The sequence below is a fragment of the Gossypium arboreum genome, chromosome 12, assembly GCF_025698485.1.
Source record: "Gossypium arboreum isolate Shixiya-1 chromosome 12, ASM2569848v2, whole genome shotgun sequence".
Lineage (NCBI taxonomy): Eukaryota > Viridiplantae > Streptophyta > Magnoliopsida > Malvales > Malvaceae > Gossypium > Gossypium arboreum.
In genome coordinates, this window is record NC_069081.1 from 2,743,641 (window position 1) to 2,765,013 (window position 21,373).

Genomic DNA, 21,373 nt, shown 5'->3' on the forward strand with positions numbered 1-21,373 from the left:
ATCAACAAAATTTAAAATAAAAATTAAAAAAAATACTATTGAAGAGGCGACAACCAATAATCAACTTTTTACCAGCAACGCTAAAAAATTGTTTATAGTTGATAATAAAGAATGAAGACTATGTGACCACATGTAAGAGTTGTTTAATTTGGTGGAAGTAGATGGAATTCTACAAATAGATTGGTTCTTTATATTCAATCAAATAAATCAAAAAGATACATATAGGACTACTCTAATCTTTTAGAGTGAACTTAAAACTCACTTTAAACCTAAATTAACAAACTAATTGTTATGTTAACTAAAAGGTCCCATCTCTTACCCACCAAAATACCAAAGCAAAGAAACCCCAATAACTTGACCTTTTTTATCTTCAAACTTTAGCACTTCCCATTAAGGAAACCCAAAAATTAAAAGTAAGAAAAAACTAGAGATGGATTCTTGTACTCCTCCAATGCATTGTTTTCTTATTGAAAAGTGATTATGTGAGTGATTTTACTTATACTCACAGAACACCTAAAAATTTTATTTTGAGATGATAAAATAATTTAAATTGAATTATTAAAATTTAAAAAAAATCCAAAAATGTAACTTTTCATTTAATATAAGAGCTAAAGTAACTAAATTGAATTATTAAATTTAAAAGGAGCCAAAACTAAGGAGCTGCTTGCCCTTAGCTATGCCCCTATTTGTATTTTTCTTTCTATTATTTTTATTTGAATTATTATTAATTATATTACTGTTGAAGTTTTTCTTAACTTTGTAAATGATTTTAAAAAATTACATAAATTATCGATTGAGTCTTAACTCGATTGGCATGGATATTGTTGTCAATGCAGAAGGACGTTGGTTCGAATGTACTAAAATGCATTATCCTCCTATTTATAGATTAGGGAGGAGTTATGATTAGTTCTAAGCATTATATTAAAAAAAAAACAAATATGATCAGAATCAAATTGTTAAAAAATTACATAAATTAATTAATTTATTCTTCTTTAAAATGAAGGCATCCCCACGATCAAAACTCTTTTTCAACTTTTGGACAGAGATACAGAGTTCCAAGGGATTGGAGAACTGAAGGTTAGCTGAATCTGTAAATTACAAAGTACAACGAAAGTGTAGTCAGTATAAAATAGGTAATATACCTTGCGTATATTCAAACCCGTTAATTATCAAATATATAATTATTTAACTAATAATTATGTTTTTAATTAATAAATTTAATATATTTATTTTAATAAATTTAATCCATATTAAAGTTAAGTTAAATCAATTAAATTTATTATTTTAAAATTAATAAAAGACATATTTAAACAACCATTACGTATATAATTTTAATTCATATTAATTTCTATAGATTATATTTTAGTTAATCATTAAATTGTATAAATACGATTTATGTAATTAATGAAAGGAATAAAAAGAATAGTTATGGATTATTTCATATTCATTTTAAGTAAAATTAATAGTTTATATATTAAAACGTAATTAATGCTTATAATACAAAAATAATTAATATATTCTATGAATTTTTGGGAAATTATATGTTTAAAAATAATTAATATTTTATTTAAAATTATTTAAATCTATTGATTTTCAATATTTTATGGGATTTTTTATAAAATATTTTATTAAATTTAGTCAAAGATATTAATTTATACATAGTTTATGGAAATAAAGTATTAATGTGTAAAAATTTTGGGTAGGTATTTAGTGTGTACAAAATTTTATTAATGTTAATATTATTGAATAAAATATATCATTGTAATCAAATTATATAATTAATTAATTAATTAATTGAATTTATAGGATTTTACCATAAATTGCATGCTTATATTCCTTATATTTTAATATAACTACTTATAAAAGGAATGTGTTGACAAGTGGTACATTCACCAATTTTCTTTATTTTACAAAAGGTTAAATTTTAGTTTTGGTTTGTTATGTCTAACTTTGATATTTAATATATATAATTTAAGTTCTAACATAATTTGTTATTAATTAGTTTAAATAGTTAATATAGTTAATTTTCTAATTAAAACATTACATGGTTATATATAATTTGAATACTCTATCTCTTAGAGACTAACATGTAACTTTAGGGGTGGAGCTAGGGCTTAATAGGGCCCTGACCCTTTAAAATGGAAAATTTACCTTTAATTCTATTTATAATTTATAAAATTTTAAATTAGTAATTGTAAAATTACACTTTGTCCCTTATAAAATGATAAAATTTGATTTAATTTTTAAAAATTGTAAAAATATAAGGTACTAAAATGATAAAATTGTATTTTTACTGTTGTAAAATATATAACTTAATTCCGCCCCCAAAAAATATTTTCTAGCTTTGCCTGTGTAGATCCCATTGCTTTTTTACATAATTTTGCCTATTAGAATATGTTGAAACTTGAGCATTAATCTATATAATTTAATTTTTTTACATAATTTAGCCTATTTACTTTTTATAGTGTCGTTAGTTAGTCTAAGTAGTTAATATTATTAACTATTTCAATAAAAATATTGACAACTAGTTTTGTTAAGAACACTTTCCAATAAAAAATTTTCATCATGATGATTATGACATGATTTTTTTATAAAAAATCCTAATTAACTTTTCAATATTTTTATAGTTACATAATTATCAAGTATTTTTTTTAATTTCAAAATGTCATGGTAGAGAATTTAATAGAAGAATTATAGCAGTGGTAACAATTAAGACATTAATTTTAAATCCAAAAAGTTGAGAATTATATTCTGAAAATAAAATAAGGAGATTAAATCCTAAATGTTGAACTGTTTAGGGACTTAAAATATATTTTAAGATTCAAATTTTAATCTATAATTTCACACAAATAAATAATCAACTTAATATGAAGCGTAAGTGGAGAACCATACTAATATTAATAATTTTAGATTTATTAATACTTTTAAAGAATTTTAATATATTTATGGTATGAGAAAAGGAAAAAAAGAGGATAATCTCATAAATTGTTAGTTAGAATTACATATATATATATATATATATATGAAGTTGGGATAACCATACTTCAAATTATTGTTTTGGGCTTGGTGTGGTTGGTGGTTGTTCACGTTCTTTTTAGAGTGGTTTCGAGGTGTTTTTTTAGTTAGCAATTAATGATTTTTGTTCTGTCTCATGCTTTATTGTTTCCTTTTTTTCTTATAAATAAGGTTTTCAGTAGAAATAGAAATTGTTCGATAATGAAAATTATACACACTAATGATCTACGTTGGTAGCCAACGCTTAAGCCACTAGTGATGATTCCTTCTCTTTTTCTGCTTTTAAAGAGTTGAGCCGGTTATGTTGATAACCATTTTCTTTGGCTTAATGCCATTGTTTGAACTCCTTTCGTAAAATAAAATTATAAAAAAGGAAGAAGAAAGAAATAGTTTTCATTGTATAATATAAGATAAAGATAATAATGTAGAGATATGAGTGAGCTGCCTAATCAAAACTTGTTTTTATTTGCGTCCGGAGTTACAATACGTACATGTGACAAATGGACCACTACTTGTTTTTATTTTTCTTTAATAAGCTTATGTAATATTTAATTATGAGATTTCATCTACTGTACTAACTAATTTATAGGTCATGATAACATCAGTGGGTTGCCAGTGTTACGTACCCAAACTCACACGTAAACCTACTCATATTAACGCACTTAACACCCACCACAATTTTTCCACTTTAATTAACTAAAAATTGAAGGCAATAACTGGGTGGTGAAGGTAGAAAGATACCACGTGGCAATAGAAGGAATGTGAAATCCACGTGGCCTCATAGTGGATGCTTCCCAACAAATAGACGGCTGTGAGTTGGATTTATATCATACTTACTTGTCGGTTATGTATGTCAAAGTAGTTGACTCCAATGCCATTTGCGCCACCTGTAACTTATAAGCTTACGGTTTAGCGTTTCTTATCCCAGATGTTTCCCTTTACCCCCTCACCCTCTTTTTGCTGCTGTTTTTTATTACCCATTTATCCCCTCTCTTTTTTATTATTTTAAATATTATTATAATTATTTATTCAATTAGTGAAATTATAAAAAAAATCTTAATTAGAAAGATAATACATTCTTTTAACTTTATTTTCTTTTTATGGTTGCAATGGGTATGAAGTCTTAAATGAATTTCCCCTTCATTGCTTCATTAGGGAAAATCCACAAAACCATGCCTAACTAAAACACGAATAAGTACAAATTTTCCATCTTCCAGATCAGATGGTGGACACACACTAAATCCACAACGCAAGTGGGTTCATTGCACCCCTTCTAAATTCTCGAAATGAGGACAAGAATTTTATTTATTTAAGAATGAAACTTCCATCAACACCTGTTCAAATACGTGTTTTACTGCTAAACCCGTAATTCAGCTGCTAATCAGAAATGAATAAAAGAAGAAAAAATCGACCCTCCCACTTTTTTCAGCTTAGTTGACCGACTTCGCTGGTTAATAGCAGCTCAACCCCCCACTCCCCTTCTCCACTTGTATCTATTTATCTATATATATACTGCTTACATCTACACCGTTTTTCACTCACTCTATCAAACTTCAAACTTGTTTACTTTTTCTATCAATCTTTCCTTGTAAACCTTTTTGAAGAATATGGCACTTGAAGCTCTGAATTCACCTACCATGCCTACACCTTTCACCAACAAATACGACGACATCGACAATTGGAAGAAAGGCAAACGTTCAAAGCGACTACGGACCGACTCCCCTACTACCCCCACCACCGAAGAAGAGTATCTTGCTCTCTGCCTCATCATGCTAGCTCGTGGCTCCCCCCAAGGCGCTGCTCATCATCATCCTCACTCTTCCTCCTCATCTGCTCATCCTCTTCATTTGAACTTGTCATACAAGTGCAGCGTCTGCGACAAGGCTTTCCCTTCTTATCAAGCTCTGGGTGGGCACAAAGCCAGCCACCGTAAACCCTCCACCGCCCAAAACCCATCTATAACCACTGAAACCAACGCCGCCGGCAGTAGCGGGAGGGGTAGGTCCCATGAGTGTACCATCTGCCACAAGTCTTTCCCTACGGGACAAGCCTTGGGAGGCCACAAACGCTGCCACTACGAAGGTGGCAACAACAACAGCAGCAGTTACAAGAGCGGTAGCGTGAGTGGGGTGACGTTGTCAGACGGCGGCGCGTTGAGCCAAAGCCACCGTCTCAACTTTGACTTTGACCTAAACATGCCTGCTTGTGAGGAAAATGAAGATGGAAGATTTGGTCAAATCTATGCCGAACAAGAGGTGGAAAGTCCATTGCCGACCAAGAAACCCCATGTCTTGATGGTTAAGGCATAATTGAATTTACAATCAATATATATATAATTTTTCATTAGTTCTGGGATTTATATCTTTGATGAATTGTTGTGTACAGTGAATGCGTTCATTGTTTGTGAACTCTCCCTATTGCAGTCAGCTGTTGGCAATTCATTGATTTATTTGTTTGAGCTGAATTGAATTTTTTTTTTCTTTTGATCATTCAATTAAAACCCAAAGAAATTCCTTAGTATAAATGGTAATTCCAATCGAGGATCCCATGTAGCTTAATGCTTTGAATGTACATTTGTGTGTCCAAGAAATGAATTGAACATTGATTTCACCTTTGGAAAATAATTTAATAATCAGAAATTTTAAGTTTTAATATGTAATATAAATAAAGTTGGAAGAGAGTCGTGTGATGGTAGTGAAATTAGGTTGATAAGAGTTACGGCGTGGATTGATTAGTTAGTGCCAACCCAATCCACCAACGCATTTTGGTTATTGATTCCCACCCAATGCGGGGTTCAAAGAGAAAACACAACTTTATTACACGACATGCCAACACTGAAACATTTCAATCAAACGTTAATCGGGTTTTGTCTGACTAACCAAATTAACTAGCTTTTCCTGTTGCGTAAATGCCCACACCCAATCCCTATACAGTTGAGTACCTTCTCTAAATTTAACTCCATCAAGTTTTCCACTTTTTCCATTGTATGCCCACTCATCAGAAGCCCATCAATTGATTTTGCGATTTCAGCTCTCTCAACCGTTGATATTCACATTAAACGTAACTTAGCCAAAGCATGACTACTTTGGTTTGCTTCTCTATCAAACCCTTGACTTCTTCCATTCCTACAAAATAAAAAAACCCAATTCTAAGTAACTCTCTTTTCCTGCACTGAACTTCCTAATGATGTATTGTATGAGAGTACGACTATGTTTGACCATGTTGACTCAGCATTATCGTCACGTGTGGTTTAAGCTATTAAGTGAGCAGTTAATAGATGGTTAGTTTTGTATAGGAAGTGAAGAATCCTGAGCGTATGACTTATGATCAACGAGAGAGTGCATTGGCATCGTGGCTGGTGAGTGTTGAAATCTTGCCTGATTTAGCAAAATGTGGATCTGCTTCTTCTACATGAACTGCTGTACGTAGACTTTATTCTAATGAATCTCAGATGTTCACTACATACTCGAAAAAAACAAGAGAGCATAGCATGTGTGCGTACTTGAGATAGATTAAGATGATTTGTGACAATCTCGTTACGTGTGGTGAAAAGACATCAGATACTGAACATATATCAGCTATCTTGAATGGTCTCACACCGGATTATGAGTCTGTGACAGCACTACCAGTACCAGCAAGTAACCTTACGATGTAGAGGCTGTATCATCATTTATTGTTGATATGGAGGATAGACAAAAGAGTGTGCTACCTCTTTTGGTTCGGTGAGTGCTAATAGTGCAAAGCATCAGTCTCAAGTCTCAACAAATCCCACATAGGAAATCTGTTCACCGAGTGAATGGTCAAAATCAGTCTTGGCTATAATCTGGTACACAGTTTAGACCAAGAGGTGGTCCATTTGTTCGAGCAACTTCTTTTATGAGAGGAAGAGCAGAGGTTGTTTTCCCAATAATAGATCACAGTGTCAATTATGTGCGAAAGTTGGACATGAACGACTATAGGAATCTATTTGCTGAGCAGTCTTTAGGTTCCTTGCATGCCAATACTTGCATGTTTTCAATCCATTTCACCATTGATTCCCAATCAAAATAATTAAAATTCTATAAAAATATCATTAAAATTTTATAATATTCAATTCAACCATCTACTCAACCGATTTTTTTATCCCATTTCAACCGGTTTGACTAAACCGATTTTTTACAAGATTTGTGACAATTTTTTTTCTTATACAACTTACAATTTTAGTTAGAATTGTTATTGATAAGGATGTAAATGGAACATTGGTGCTCATAAACTATTCGAGTTTGACTAATAAAAATCAAACTCAATTATGTAATTATCAAGCAAACCTCAAACTATTGATCAAACCAAATTCAAGCTTAGTAACTCTTAACTCGAATAGCTTGCAAGCCTTATCGAGCTTTTTGATATTTTTATATTAGTAAATTATTTTATATTATTAACCTTAAGCTTAATTATTAGGCGGAACTCAAACTCAAATTCAAACTTGAGTACAAAAAGTTGGTAACCGATCTTAATCAAGCTCAAGTAGCTCAATTATATCTTGAGCCAAGCTAAAGCTCAAAGATAGATATTTGATCGAGCTCGAGCAAAGTATCAAGCTCTGAAATTCGAACTCCACTTAGCTCAATTACACCCTAACAATTGGTTACCGACAAGCTCATTTTTTTATGGGCTTCAAAATGAAACCACGTTTTAAAGTATCATCCTCGACAAGTGCCTTCAAGAATTAAAACGAAAATAGCTTCGGGTCTCCTAAAACCTGAAGATTAACATGCCAAGGATGCCAACTTTTAAGTATACTTAATAAGCACTAAGCTGCCTAATTGTTTACTCAATGTTGCACTTCTGTTGCATCTTTTCTTGATCATAAAGAAATTACGAAATATTTAAAAAAAAAAAAAAACACTATGATTACTTGATTGAGAAACAACAAAGCATCCTTAGCTCAGCACCAGTTTAGATGTCCAGACTGAAAACAATAAACATTATCCTTCTAATTCAATAATCACATTACCAAAGGCTCATACACTGACAAAGTTCTTCCCAACATAAATTCTTCAGCGGTACTGCAAAAAAGGAAGACAAGAAACACCCAGACGTTACAAACTGCTAATCTAAAAATTAAAAAAAAGATTTAATGAAGAGAGGTTTAGGGTTACCTTAATGAATCCAATTTCCTTGGCATTGCTACGGAAGCACTGCCTGCAACACATGAGTCCATATTTCCTGATGATGGCGTGGGGGTTCCCGCACACACGGCTATCATATTAAAAACAAACATCAAACATCACTAAATCATTTGATCAAGACAAGACCAAATTAAACTCCATAGTTTATATATAATTTGTTTGTGTAATTTTGACATACCATAATCGCATTTTAGGAATTTCTATATTTTTATAAGCTCTGATATGCTATCATTTATGTTATATTCATATTTTTACATGCTAATCAACATAACAATGTCAATCCATGCAAACCTCGCGGCATCAAAATACGAATCGTTGGGGAAGGCAATCATGCATTCAAAAGCTAAAACAACAACTAATATCTAAATAGTCTTCTTCTTTAGCAATCAAAAGGAGGGGAGAGAGAGAAAAGAAAATACCAGGAGCGAGAGCCAGGGCCGTAGGTTTTAGGGTGAGAGTTCCAGACATTAGAGTGACCCATGATGGATTAGGTGAGCTGCTATTCCTCTATCAAAGCTCTGAAAAAAGGTAAGAGTAGGCAGGCTCCGCAGCTAATCACAAAACCTCTACTAGACGAAACGACGATATATATAAAGTATCCAAAACCCTAGTTTCCAATTTGTTGGGCAGGGGAGAAAAACTTAGGCCCAATAAGCATGATCATAACGGATTAATATCATCTTAGGCCCCTAAGTACGATGTCATCTCTCCCCCTTAAAAGAACGTATACTTTAATATTGTATAAATTTTCTGTGCTATAATCCACCCCGATTCCTTAACACCCACCTGATTTGACAATAGCCAATTTGCTAAACACACACACATGTTCAACTTTTAAATTTGTTTCCTTGCATGCTGCATACATGTAAAAGATAAATGATTGACATGTCAATGTAAATCATGACATATCCGAAGCTATCATCTAACTAGACGGTGAGGATGCAGTTCAGCTGAGCAAAGTGTAAATTTCAGTATATTAATTATCCCAACAAAATGCGTATCTGCAAAGGTAAACTCAATGCTAAGCTTAATTGTTGAGTTGTGGTGTAGCTAAATTGAATAGTGTTTTAGGACCAACGTTTCTCTTCATATGAGAAACTAGGTGTAGGTTAGATGAGGCAGGTAATTAAAGTTTGTAAGCCACAGCTCTCACTTTTAGCAATCAAATTCTTCCTCAAGCCCAATCAACTTCGCCGGTAAGGCTGAACTTTTAGATAAACCGTATCTGCCTCTCCTGCCTGTGCCTATCTGCGTGGTATTTCATTCTGTCCTGAACCTCTTTAAGCTGGTCAACCCGTAATGTTCTCATTTGCTCCCTTTCCCTCAACATTTCTTCTATAGATGAAACCTTAGCCAAGGAGCTAGACATATCCATGTAAGGCCTTAAAAAGAATCCTTCCCAAACCAAAATGAAATGCTACATTGGAAATTTGAAATTTAAGGATAAAGTACAAGTTAATAATATTTAAGATATCCGTAATGAAATTCAATCCAATAGTTGGTGTAACGTCAAGTGTTGAGTTCAATAAAACAAAGTATATTATCGGTATATGATTGTTACCGCTGTAAAATATATATAATATATTATTGTTGGATAAAAAATTTTAAGTACTCATAATAATAAGGGGAAATGTGGGTATTATACTCTTAATAGAGTATCATAAATATATGAAAGTGTTATAATTATAAGAATACTTTTGATGGGATATATCTATGTGAGTTTTAAGTCTAAGCGTTTTTAAAAGTTCAAAAGCTTGACTTTTAACAACATTCATGGAAAAATGTTACAGACACACGTTTCCAAATACTATGCATTGGCTAGTGTTGAACTTGTTGTGTGAGATGTGTTCGATTAATGAAGTATAATAATTGGTTCATAACATGATTTACCATGTACTTTTGATTAACTTTAACATGTTTTCACTAAGTGAAAGTTCAATCATAACATACTTTTATTTATGCAATTAGTTTTCAAGATTATCAAAATCTAAAAGTTTTAAAAATGAGAGAAATAATTGAAACATTTTCAAAATATGCATAATATTTTAATAATTACGAATAAAAATTATAAGTAACCAAAAGTGATACATTTGATTATTAATCAAGAGTTATCACTATTCACTATTTAAAAGTGATGAGTGATTGATTGTCAAACGAAAAGTTCTAGTCATGATTGTAGCAGAGATCCAATATGTAGCTCATGCAAAAATCTTTATAAAACCTTTATTTTGGATAATGTGCAAATTTGTTTTTATATATAAGGTGAAAGTAAAATATTGTCTCACTACTTTATTTTGTTTGTTATTTTTATTCTACTTAGAGTTAAATTGTATTTATTATTATATTTTACTTTTATTTTATTGAATATTTTCACTAAAATTTGATTTTTTAAAATTTAAATATATTATTTAAGTTTAATTTAATAATTAATAAAATAATATCACAATTAATAAAATTTATTTATGAAAAAGTAAACTTATTTTTTATTTTCCAAGCCTTTATTTTATTAAATAAAATTCTATGTTCAATTATTAATTTTAATATTTTGTAAATCAACTATTAAAATAAGATATTTGCAATAATATTTTAGTGTTATTTTTTTGAAAGTTGTTAAATTTTGGTTTTAAATCATCAGAACGAATCACTATTAAGTGATAAATTAATTTAAAATCAAAATCAATAATAAAATTTAATAATTTTCAAAATTTAGTGGTAAAATTCAATCATGTGTGAGAAATTTAAAGTTAAAATATGCTTATAATCCCTGTACTTTTCAAAAATTAATTTGGTAACACCATGTAGAAAAATGTAATTAACCTAAATTTAACAAAATTAACAGTCGGACAAAAATCTAAAAAGTATAAAAAGCTAAATTCTAATTTTTGAAAAGAACAGGGACTATTAAGATATTTTAACCTAAATTTAACCATATCCTTAAAGAATAATGGCAAATATTAATCAAAACAAAATATAGCAACATTATGGTGATAAATTTAAATTTTAACCCTTTTATCTTTACTACATATACCCCAACCCATCTTTATAGAATTTGCAGTTTCGCCCCTCTTTGAACAGTCTTCCCTAAGGCCTTAAGTCCCTACTTCGATGTCCATTCAATAAGACATGAGTTTCAAGGTAAAGATATCAATATATGTATATATTGATAGCATGACCAACTCTAACAAAGATATTTCATGCTTGACATGTAAAAAAATCAAAAGGCTTAAAACCTAGCATCATGTTATTTTTTAGATTATATAGATACAGAGTAGAGCATCTCACTATCTACTCCTACATAAAATCAGCATGGGGATGTCACCACAGCTTTTGCGCTCATGAGTTCGACAAAGATTGGTTTCTTCAGCAGCCAAAGTTATACGGCACAAGTCCTTTCAGCTCTGGCCCATTCAAGCGCATGTTGTTTGCATAGCTGGAACACAGACAGGGAGCAATCGAAAATCATGGCATCAAAACATAACAAGCAACTGCACTTTTGCCTATTAACATTTTTTCTTTCACCATAACGTATTAGCTTAAATTTTTTGACTTCGTGATAAAGGCGGTGCCACGGCCTTAAATTCTGTTACAACTACTTGGACACCATATCATGAACATTATTACACACATGCAGATAGCCTGTGTTTTAGGTGAAGTCAGGTGTCAAGCATATTCCCATTACTTGAACTTAATATAATAAAAATAGTATTAGGCTTCTACTTTTGCAGCTAATTCCTTTCACTCCCAAGGCAATCATTCGAAAGCAATTCTCATAGTGCACTAATGTCCGATGCAAGCAGCAGTTACATCTATGCAGGCATCACTAGTACATGTCCTAATGGATACACCTAGCATTCATGCAAATAGATTAGAGGGCTCAGTTACTTCCATCTCATTCTCATGCTTCTTCTTCAAGCAATGAACACATACAACCACAACGACTTCTTACAATTTTTATATTTAAAAAAGGGCTTAAAAGCTTGTAAATCAACTGTGATGATCAACAAAGAGAGCAATAAAAATGGTACCTTGGCATTGAGAACATCCCGAAAGGGCCATCAACCGGGATAGTCCCACAGAGATCATTGTTAGAAACATCGCTGAGTAAATCATAAACATTTTTTTGTTAAAATAGAAACCACATAAGACGAAACAAACGATATAAAGGAATTCTGAGTTTTGTTTTCTTTCTTATCATCTGAAACTTACAATACTTTAAGGTTAGAGAGGGCAGTAAGCTCCCTTGGAATGGATCCTGTCAAGTTATTGTTGTTCAGACGACTGTACAATTAGATTCAAGAACAAAAGATTAGTTTAAGCGAATGGTTAAAGTAAACTATTTGATCAATAAATTTTAAGCTACATACAGGAATCTCAGTGACTTCAGTCCGGAAAAAGACTTGGGAATTTCTCCTTCGAACCGGTTACCATACAAATCCAAGCCAACAAGGTTCTTCAGATTCCCCAACTCCTTTGGAATTTCCCCACTTATGTCATTTTTGTACAGCTCCCTGCAATAATATTAAAAGTATAGCTTAAATGATGTACAAAGGCAAATACAGTAGAAGTTTTTGGGGACTAGAAACTAAACAAGTATGATTGAATTCAACTGGCGATACAATGACATTGGGTGAAACCGTGAAATTGCATATGTTCAAACATTCAAACCAACAATAATGGGAAAAGTTAAAATCAAAATTCCATAGGGTTCAATTAATTTTCTCATTTTCTGTTCAACCAAACAAAGGATTAATAAAAGTTATGGGGCTATTACAAGTACTGGAGATGTTGGAGTTGAGCTAGCTCAGGCCCCAAAGTTCCAGAGATATTAGAGTTCCCCAAGTCCCTGTAATTGAAAGAAAATAATGGAGTTAGCAGTTAGCATCAATCAAGTTTATGCATTATATTGTAAGACCAAAAAACAAACAGAAATTATGGGGTTATAAAGAAAAATGAAGAGGGAATCATACAAGCGAATCACATGATTGTGGGAATCACAGGTGACATGAAACCAAGTACAGGGATTGACAAGCGTAGGGTCCCAACTCTGCAACACATTGGTAGGGTCAGAAAGCCTCCTCCTTAAAGCATGCAGAGCATTTCCTGAAACATAAAACCAACGAAATGGTAAATTTTTAAAGAACCCCCACACTTTTTTTTAATCATCAAGTAGCTTAGGTTCCCAAGATAAAAAAGGTAACTTTGAAATTTAAATGAAAAAAAAGAACAAAACCAAAAGACAAAAGAAAATTCCATTTTTTATCCATCTAACAAAAATAGTTATAAGGCATGTTAAAAAACTAAAATAAAAACCCCATCTCATCCTTTTGCAGACAAGAGAAAAAAAGATGGAAATTTGAAACCTTAAAAGAGTAAAATGTAGATAGAAAGTACCTTCAGAGTTGGTTGAAATGGCAGGGGAAAGAAGTGGAAGTAGAAAACAAAGGGACAAGGAAATCACAGCGAGAGGAGCCATTTGCAGATGGAGAGAAAGGATGAAGAAGAAAGAACCGAACTCAGAGAAGAAAAAAAGGGTTAAGAGGGAAGGAGAGAGATAGCAGATAGAAATGAAGGAAGTAAAAAAGCGAGTCAAATGTGGTGGAAATGCATGAAGAAATAGAGTTTTCTTTTTAAAAATTGAAGTTGGTTTGGAGCAGAAAGAAAGAAAGAAAGAGAAATGGGAAAGTGGGGAGTGGTGGAAAAGGTCACACAATGGGCGTGTGTGCCGCGTGGATTTGGTCCCCACTTTGGAGGCTGCTTCGCCTCAGTTCAGTTGAGTTCTCAAGCCTACTCTCTCTGACTTTCTTCTTTCTTGGACTCTACTTAACAGTGTTGAAACTTGGAAGCTTCCTCCCTCTTCTCTTCAACCTTTACTTATTCCAATACTTTTTCCTGTAATTACTACATAAACCTATTTTTTTCTTCATGATCTCGATTTCAATAAGGATGCTAGAGTTTCAATAAGAATGGTAATTCTTATCGTATATATACAAGTAGATGATGAAATTCCATTTATATAGAACGTATCTAATAAGATTTAAACTTACAAATATATCCACTTGAGTTAAATATTTTAACCACCATTTAATTATGAATGTTTAGTGAAAAATCTTCGTATATAATGAATAATTAAATTTCAATTGAAATTAAATTTTTAAGATAAAAGAGAAGATTATTTGACTAAATTTTTTATTTTGGTCAAGCAAAATTCAAGTATTACATTATTATAATACCACTTGTAAGTATAAAATTTAACATTTTAAATTAGTAGTGAAAACATTATTATTTGAAGTATAATGAATGAAGTTTGAAATTAAAGATAAAATATAAATTTATCTAATTAATTAACTTTAATAAATTTAAAACTTGAGTTTAAGTTTAAGTTTGAGTTTGAACAGAGTGAGTGAAAGCTAATTATTGATGTGGATTCTTGCGTGTTAAGCAAAGAAACAGGCAGTGCAGTGGGTTCTCATTTCCGGCCATAATTAATGGCCAAAGATGGTAACTGTGAAGCTTTGTCATTGCTATTTGCTACAGACTAAGAAAAACGTAATTAACCAACAATTCTGACTACATTTTCGTATTTATTACAATTGATGATGAAGTTAAGCAACCAATGTGTCCAGACTGCAATAACAGTTATGCAGGCTTTTACCACATTAAATTATATCCATATACCAAGGCAAGTGAGACAAGCTACAAATCCAAGTGGACAGATGTGATTGAACAACTCATAAAATCAGGCTGTGGAGTTTACAGATTATTCTCAGAAATAACACTCAAATATTAATTAATTATGAAAGTTTATTATAGTGAAAGTCAGTGTCATCCATTAACTGGTGGCACCACCCATTTTGCCCTAATCATCACTTAATTCTCGTTTTTTTTTTTTTTTTTATATTGTCATCTCATATGTACTTATTATAATATTAATAAAAAATATAAGTATTCACAATAGAAAAAAAAAAGAAAATATATATTTTTAATGAGTATAGTTTGTCAGGCAACATCAGTTTAATTTTTTTTTTATTTTGTTAGTGAAAAAAAGAAAAAAACTTAATGGATGTCGCCTATATGTTAGGCGGCCCTGGTGATTTTACAAAAGTATATAATTTTTTAATTGGTGTAGCCACATTGTCAGGCGATACATATTGTAGATTGTCAAAAAAATTTAGTGGATTTTATTGGTGCGGTAGGTAGCATTAGTTTTTTTTTAAAAAAAAACAATTATGAAAAGAAAATGAGACTAAAAAAAATTATTATTAGTACCACCGCGTGGTCCCGCCACGCTATTAGGCCTCACCACCCAAAATATATATTTTCACTTCAACCAAAAAAATTGTATCTATTAAATATTTGGGTTTTTGTTGAAGTTTTTGGTGTTTGTTTAAGAGAGAAAGGAAAAGGAGGAGGAAGATTTGTATTTACTAAGAGGAAGAAAAAAAAAAGAAGAAAAAGATTTGTGCAGGTTTTTTAAAATTAAGTTTGAGTTTATAAGATTAGTTTGTAATTATTTATGTGTAATTATATTTTTTAGTAGGAGCTACTAATAGTTTAAATAAAAGCTATTTTTTAATTTTAATTTATTTTACATATATTGTATCGAAGATGAATAGCCAATTTTTCATATATGTTCATTTCGGGAAGGTAATTTTATAAACAACAATTGGTTGTATATTTGAATATCATCAGCAAATAAGAATGGGGCTTAATAAGAATGTAAAACTCAAATATATGAAACAAAATATTAGTGCAAAAATAGGCTCGACGTTGTGGGAGGAGGATGTTCAAACTATTCTACAAATTTCTAATTTCATCAAATCCTATCAAATTTACTAAGATGGAACTTGTAGATAATGAAGACGTAGAGACAATGATCACACTTGATTGCTTGCTTGGGAACGTGAATGCTGAACCAATTTAGTTGTTTGCTGAGTTAACAGATGTGGAATCCATTCTAAATGTCACTCTATTAAGTCAATAATATGGAGTTAAAGACCCGTGTACGGAGGTTTCAAAAGTGTCTATTGACAGACAATCGTTTTTGCACAAGTTTGACATTGATCTAAATGTTGGATTGGTGGAATAGTGCGATTATGGAGGGACATCGACATGGGCCAAAAATCCATAACATGGTCTAACTACTAATAACAACCCTAATCCGGATCCCTGTTTACAAATACATTCAGTGGTGATTGGTACCGATGCAGATGGTAAATAATGACCTGATAATGATGGTCATTTTGATAATAATGGTGCAGATTTCAATGACCCTAATTTAGATGAGGTCCCAAATAATATTAACGATAAAAGTGTGGATGAGGGTAAAAATGTACACGTCCCTTCGGTCGGGAATCCAGGTAGTGGCATTGCCATACGCAATGACCTTGGAGCCTACATGTTGAGTGTAGATCCTGATGCAACTCATGCATCCGAGTTCCCTAAGTATCAAAATATAATACATTCTTACTGGGTGACGACAAATTCCAAAGTAAAATACTTGTACGTAGGCCAACAATTCACGAATAAGGAGGAATGTGAATTTTTCATCAAGCAGTATAACATGAAGGTGTTGGTGGACTACAAAGTCATTAAATTTACACCGACATTATATGTTGGGGAGTGCTGGAGTCTACAGAAGGGTGTAACTAACAGGTGCGAGCTACATTTATCCACAGGTGGCAACTATAGGAAGTTTAAAAATTCCATGCACCGTTGCACGTATGACGCAAGACCATCGTAAACTTGATGTGAAAACAATTTGTTACTACATCATGTCGATGGTGAAAGACATGTCAACTATTATTGTATCGGTCCTCATTGCCAACATGCAAGGCCGATTTCAGTACAAAGTGTCGTACAGGAAAACACAGTGGGTTAAAAAGACATGCCAACCATTCTTGGGATGTGTTGTATAATGACTTACAAATACTGCCTTCTTATGGCCTGGATGACAAACTACAATTGGGAAGAAGAATTTTCCACCGTTTATTTTGGACGTTCAATTAATGCATTAGGCTTTTCCCCACTGCAAGCCACTTGTATAGGTTAATGGGACTTAGTTATACGATAAATATACGTAGATCTTCCTAATTGCTGTCGCACAAGATGGTAACATGAATGTACTACCAATTACCTTTGCCATTGTGAAGTCTGAGAATATGGAATCATGATAATTTTTCTTGAAAAAATGTTGTTAAACAAGACAACATTTGCATCATTTCTGATAAATGGAAAGTGCTAATTGTCACGATTAGGCATTCCGATGTTCTATGGAGATTTGTCTACTATATCTGCCACATTGCAGTTAACTTTCACAAAGACTTTAAGAATGCATATTGGCATAAATAAGTCGTGAAAATAAGCAATTATTGGTTTCATTTTTTAATATTTTTAATACTTTTAGAAACTAAAACGAAAGGTAAACATTTTATATCGGAACACATATACAGGGTACGAACTAGAACAACACCATTTCAAACAAAGGCTAGCGAGTCTTTAGGTTGATATGAACAGTCAAACGAATCATACATTAGAGAAGCGTTTTGGTAGCATGGAGCCATTGCAATGTGCTCAAAGTTTCAATGATAGGTCTAGATATGGTTATATAACCACCAACCTCGTAGAGACGGTTAACTCCGTCTTCAAGCATACACGTCATCTGTCAATTTCAACTATTTTCTCAACCTCGTAAGGGTTTTTTTATTTTTTATTTATTTTAAATTCATTTATTGAGGTGGCATATAAGACAAAATAATGCCACGTCAACTTTTACATACATTTGGCGCCTAAGTGGAGTAATTTTTTTTCCAAATCAGCATCGTTAGTCACCTAACAACCATGTCAGCATCTCCGTTAAAAATATGCCAATTTGACAAAAAAAATGTTAAGGGCTATTTCTGATATTATGCCTACCCAAATAAATCCTTAAACTTTAACTGGTACCTAAATAACCCTTTAATCGTTAACTTAAATCCAACTAAATAGTTATTGCATAAAAGTATGCTATTATCTGCATTTAAAGTATTTAATATTTAATATACAAACAGTACGAAAAGAAGTAGGTAGAGTAGCTTTCTAGCTCTTTACAATGATTTCATGAGAGAGTTTTTTTTTTAAATGAAAATGATATAAATTAAATAAATCATGAACTTCGATCATGGTTTAGTACACTTGATTCATGGCGTTAACTTCTTTAGTTTGAATATTTGAATCTCAACATCTATAACTTTACTAATTTTGGATTGGGTTTTTTTTATTTTATAAAATAACACAAAATCATCCATGAAAGAATTTTTCGTTAAAGACAATAGATTGCATATGTGTTTGTGAACTTATTTTCTGAAGTTTACTCATGATTCTAGTCGGAACAACTAGGTCATTAATTACTATTAGATTAATTGATGTGGTTGGGTTCAGTGGGAGAGGAGACATCAGGGAAAAAAAGAAAGTGAAAAGGAGATGATTCATTAACAACAACTTCCAATTTTTTTAAAAAATTTCCTTCATTTTCTTAGTGACCAAACAAAAGGAAGAATGTGAAAAGGAGATTTCTTACTTGAGTTGGCTGAGGAAATCAAGTGGGCGAAAGCGACAGAGGAAGTAAGAGACGTAGTGTATCATATCCCGAAAATTGAGTTAGAAGAAGTTGGGTTAGTGAAACCAAGAGAGGTCACACTCTGTTTTGGATTAATGTTGTGAAAACTATGTCAAGTAATTTATTTTGATTCAGTGGTTAAGAGACGTGAATAGTGTGTGTGAGGTTCTAGGTTTGAATCATTTCCCTTGAATTTTTGTTATTTTGCCTAAATCCCTATGTTTGAACATCTGATTTATAATTTATTTTCGCTCAACTAATGACCAAAATGAGTTTGTTGGTTTAATGGTAAGGTGTCTGTGTGCAAAGTTAAAATTATTTTTTTGTTTTGAACTCTAAGAGAATCTGATATATAGTTAGTTAATGGATTTAGTGGGATGTGGGTAGTTTTGATTTAACCCGCCACTCTTCCTCTCTCTCATGTTTCACTCCCCACTTTCCATCACGTCACTTTTTTTTGCCTCAATCTGTTATTCATTTTTTTCTATTTTCTCAAATTATGTTTCATTTCTGGTTCAATTTTTGTTTGGTTTTCTTTTCTCCTGTAGTGACTGCTGCCATTTTGTTGTGCCAATTCTCTTGGCAGGTTAGTGTTTAGTAGATTTTGGTAAAGAGAAATATGGTGTTAGCCGTGTGTAATTAAGTAGCCTGTGTGGTAGACCGTGTGTACCACACGGGCTAAGTTTTTGGGCCGTGTGGGCCTTTTAGGCCATTTTTTAGGCCCGATTAGGAGTCGATTAAATGACTCAGAAATTGGGTCCATGGGTATTAAGTAAGCCTAAAAAAGCATAAGTTTTAGTAAACAAACATGGGTAAGTGTAGGAGGTACGTTAAATAAGTTTCGGTAAGTATAATAATGTGTTATGTTTTGCTATAAGTAGGTACATAAGTTAATCATGGCTATTTTTTAAATCATGTGTGTTATACTTATTCTATTATTTGTTTTGATAAGCTATTTGATTCAGTTATGTAATATGAACATATGATATTATGATTTTGCATGTCCATGTGCATTGAGGTGAGTTAAGCATGACTATTTTGTAAATCATGTGCGTTATACTTATTCTGTTATCTGTTTTGATAAGCTATTTGATTCAATTATGTAATATGAACCTATGATATTATGATTCTGCATGTCCATGTGCATTGGGGTGAGTTAAGCATGACTATTTTGTAAATCATGTGTGTTATACTTATTCTGTTATCTGTTTTGATAAGCTATTTGATTCAATTATATAATATGAACATATGATATTATGATCCTGCATGTGCATTGGGCTTCTAGCTCATTCGTTTGTTTAATACTTTTTAGGTTAACTTTCGACTTAGGACCAGACGGCGTGTGGGAGCTCAGATTGGTTTTACGCTTAAGTTGGTTTGATTATTTTTAGTTAATTAAGTTTTTTTTTCAGACTTTTGATTTTTAGACTAAGTTTTCGGTTTTGATTTTGTTTTAGGCTTGGCTTTGGTTTTTGTTTTATTTTTCGGTATTTGATATTTTCTAATATAAAACTACAAAAATCATATAAGTTAACAAAAATGGATGTCAGTTTTCAAAACTAAAACTATAATAATTTTTCCGCTGCAAGATTAAGTAATCACTTAAGTATTTTCTATAAATAAAATGTATGGTTTTTTTAATGAATGATTGTCTTAATACTGAAAATGATTTGCCAATATTAGTACTTTCAAAACATGCAACTTTGAATTTGAATTTTGGGTTTTAAATAAATGTTTTCAAGCTTTGGTTTTTCAAATCATCTGTGGAAGTTTTTGCCAAAATTTTATGTTTTGAAACATGCATTGAGTTTTATTAAAACAAAAACTTTGAACGAGTTGATGTAATTCCTCAATATCCAGTCATAACTTTTAAGTCGGGTTTGGGGTGTTGCATAGTGGCTATTGGAGAGGAGACGATTATCGATGGACAACGGCGCTAGACAGGTAGAGGTGGTGAGCGGCAAAAACTTAGAGATTTTGGTTTTGGAATTGGGAATAAGGGGGAAGGGACAAAGGAGGTAAATGGTTGGAAAAGCTAAAGCTAAAGCTAAAAATAAAAATCTTACTCGAAGCCCGACCTGTTTAGAAAACGAACTTCATTTTTTTCCAATCCTATTTTTCGAACTTATATTTTTGCTCAAACCCTCCAATTTTTCGGAGGGCCTTTGGGCCGGGCCGAGTAACCTAACCCATGATCAGGTCTAGTCATTTTCATAATTAATTAATATTTTAGGATTATTTATATAAAAAGCTTGAAATAAATGTACTACAATGTAAAATTATATTTTACCAACATTTCAAATAACCAGTTTACATAATTTACATAATTTGCAAATTATATTTTACAAAATATAATTTTGCATTTGCAACATTCTAAAATAATTTCACTAAACTTACAATATATAATTTTATAATACGAGCAACTTTCTCAGTACTAATAAAACATAATTAAACGATTTTATTCAAGACCGACAACATTGTGTCTTAAAAATTAAAAAATACTATGTTTAACTGCAACACGAGCAAGTCGACCAAGCAAGTTTCTCAGTGCTATTAAATTGTAACTCGAATGTTGCCAATATTAATGATCTCA

General features: G+C 31.8%; 3 protein-coding genes across 3 annotated transcripts; 1 reads left to right on the forward strand and 2 right to left on the reverse strand.

Annotated features, from left to right (window-relative positions):
* The first annotated feature begins 4,338 nt into the window (after positions 1-4,338).
* On the forward strand, positions 4,339-5,539 carry LOC108478554 (zinc finger protein ZAT10-like). The gene has a single exon (XM_017781019.2). It carries the CDS (start codon positions 4,623-4,625, stop codon positions 5,322-5,324), a length of 702 nt encoding a protein of 233 aa, XP_017636508.2. The 5' UTR covers positions 4,339-4,622; the 3' UTR covers positions 5,325-5,539.
* A 2,343-nt stretch (positions 5,540-7,882) lies between these two features.
* On the reverse strand, positions 7,883-8,776 carry LOC108478561 (40S ribosomal protein S29-like). Its single transcript, XM_017781026.2, has 3 exons — positions 8,606-8,776; positions 8,157-8,256; positions 7,883-8,063 (listed from the first exon to the last, which is right to left on the reverse strand). Exons 1-3 carry the CDS (start codon positions 8,665-8,667, stop codon positions 8,055-8,057), a joined length of 171 nt encoding a protein of 56 aa, XP_017636515.1. The 5' UTR covers positions 8,668-8,776; the 3' UTR covers positions 7,883-8,054.
* Positions 8,777-11,157: 2,381 nt separating this feature from the next.
* On the reverse strand, positions 11,158-14,136 carry LOC108477235 (leucine-rich repeat protein 2-like). Its single transcript, XM_017779726.2, has 7 exons — positions 13,578-14,136; positions 13,154-13,286; positions 12,958-13,029; positions 12,551-12,694; positions 12,393-12,464; positions 12,212-12,283; positions 11,158-11,616 (listed from the first exon to the last, which is right to left on the reverse strand). The coding sequence occupies exons 1-7, from the start codon at positions 13,657-13,659 to the stop codon at positions 11,547-11,549; spliced, it is 645 nt and encodes a 214-aa protein (XP_017635215.1). The 5' UTR covers positions 13,660-14,136; the 3' UTR covers positions 11,158-11,546.
* Between the last annotated feature and the right edge of the window lie 7,237 nt (positions 14,137-21,373).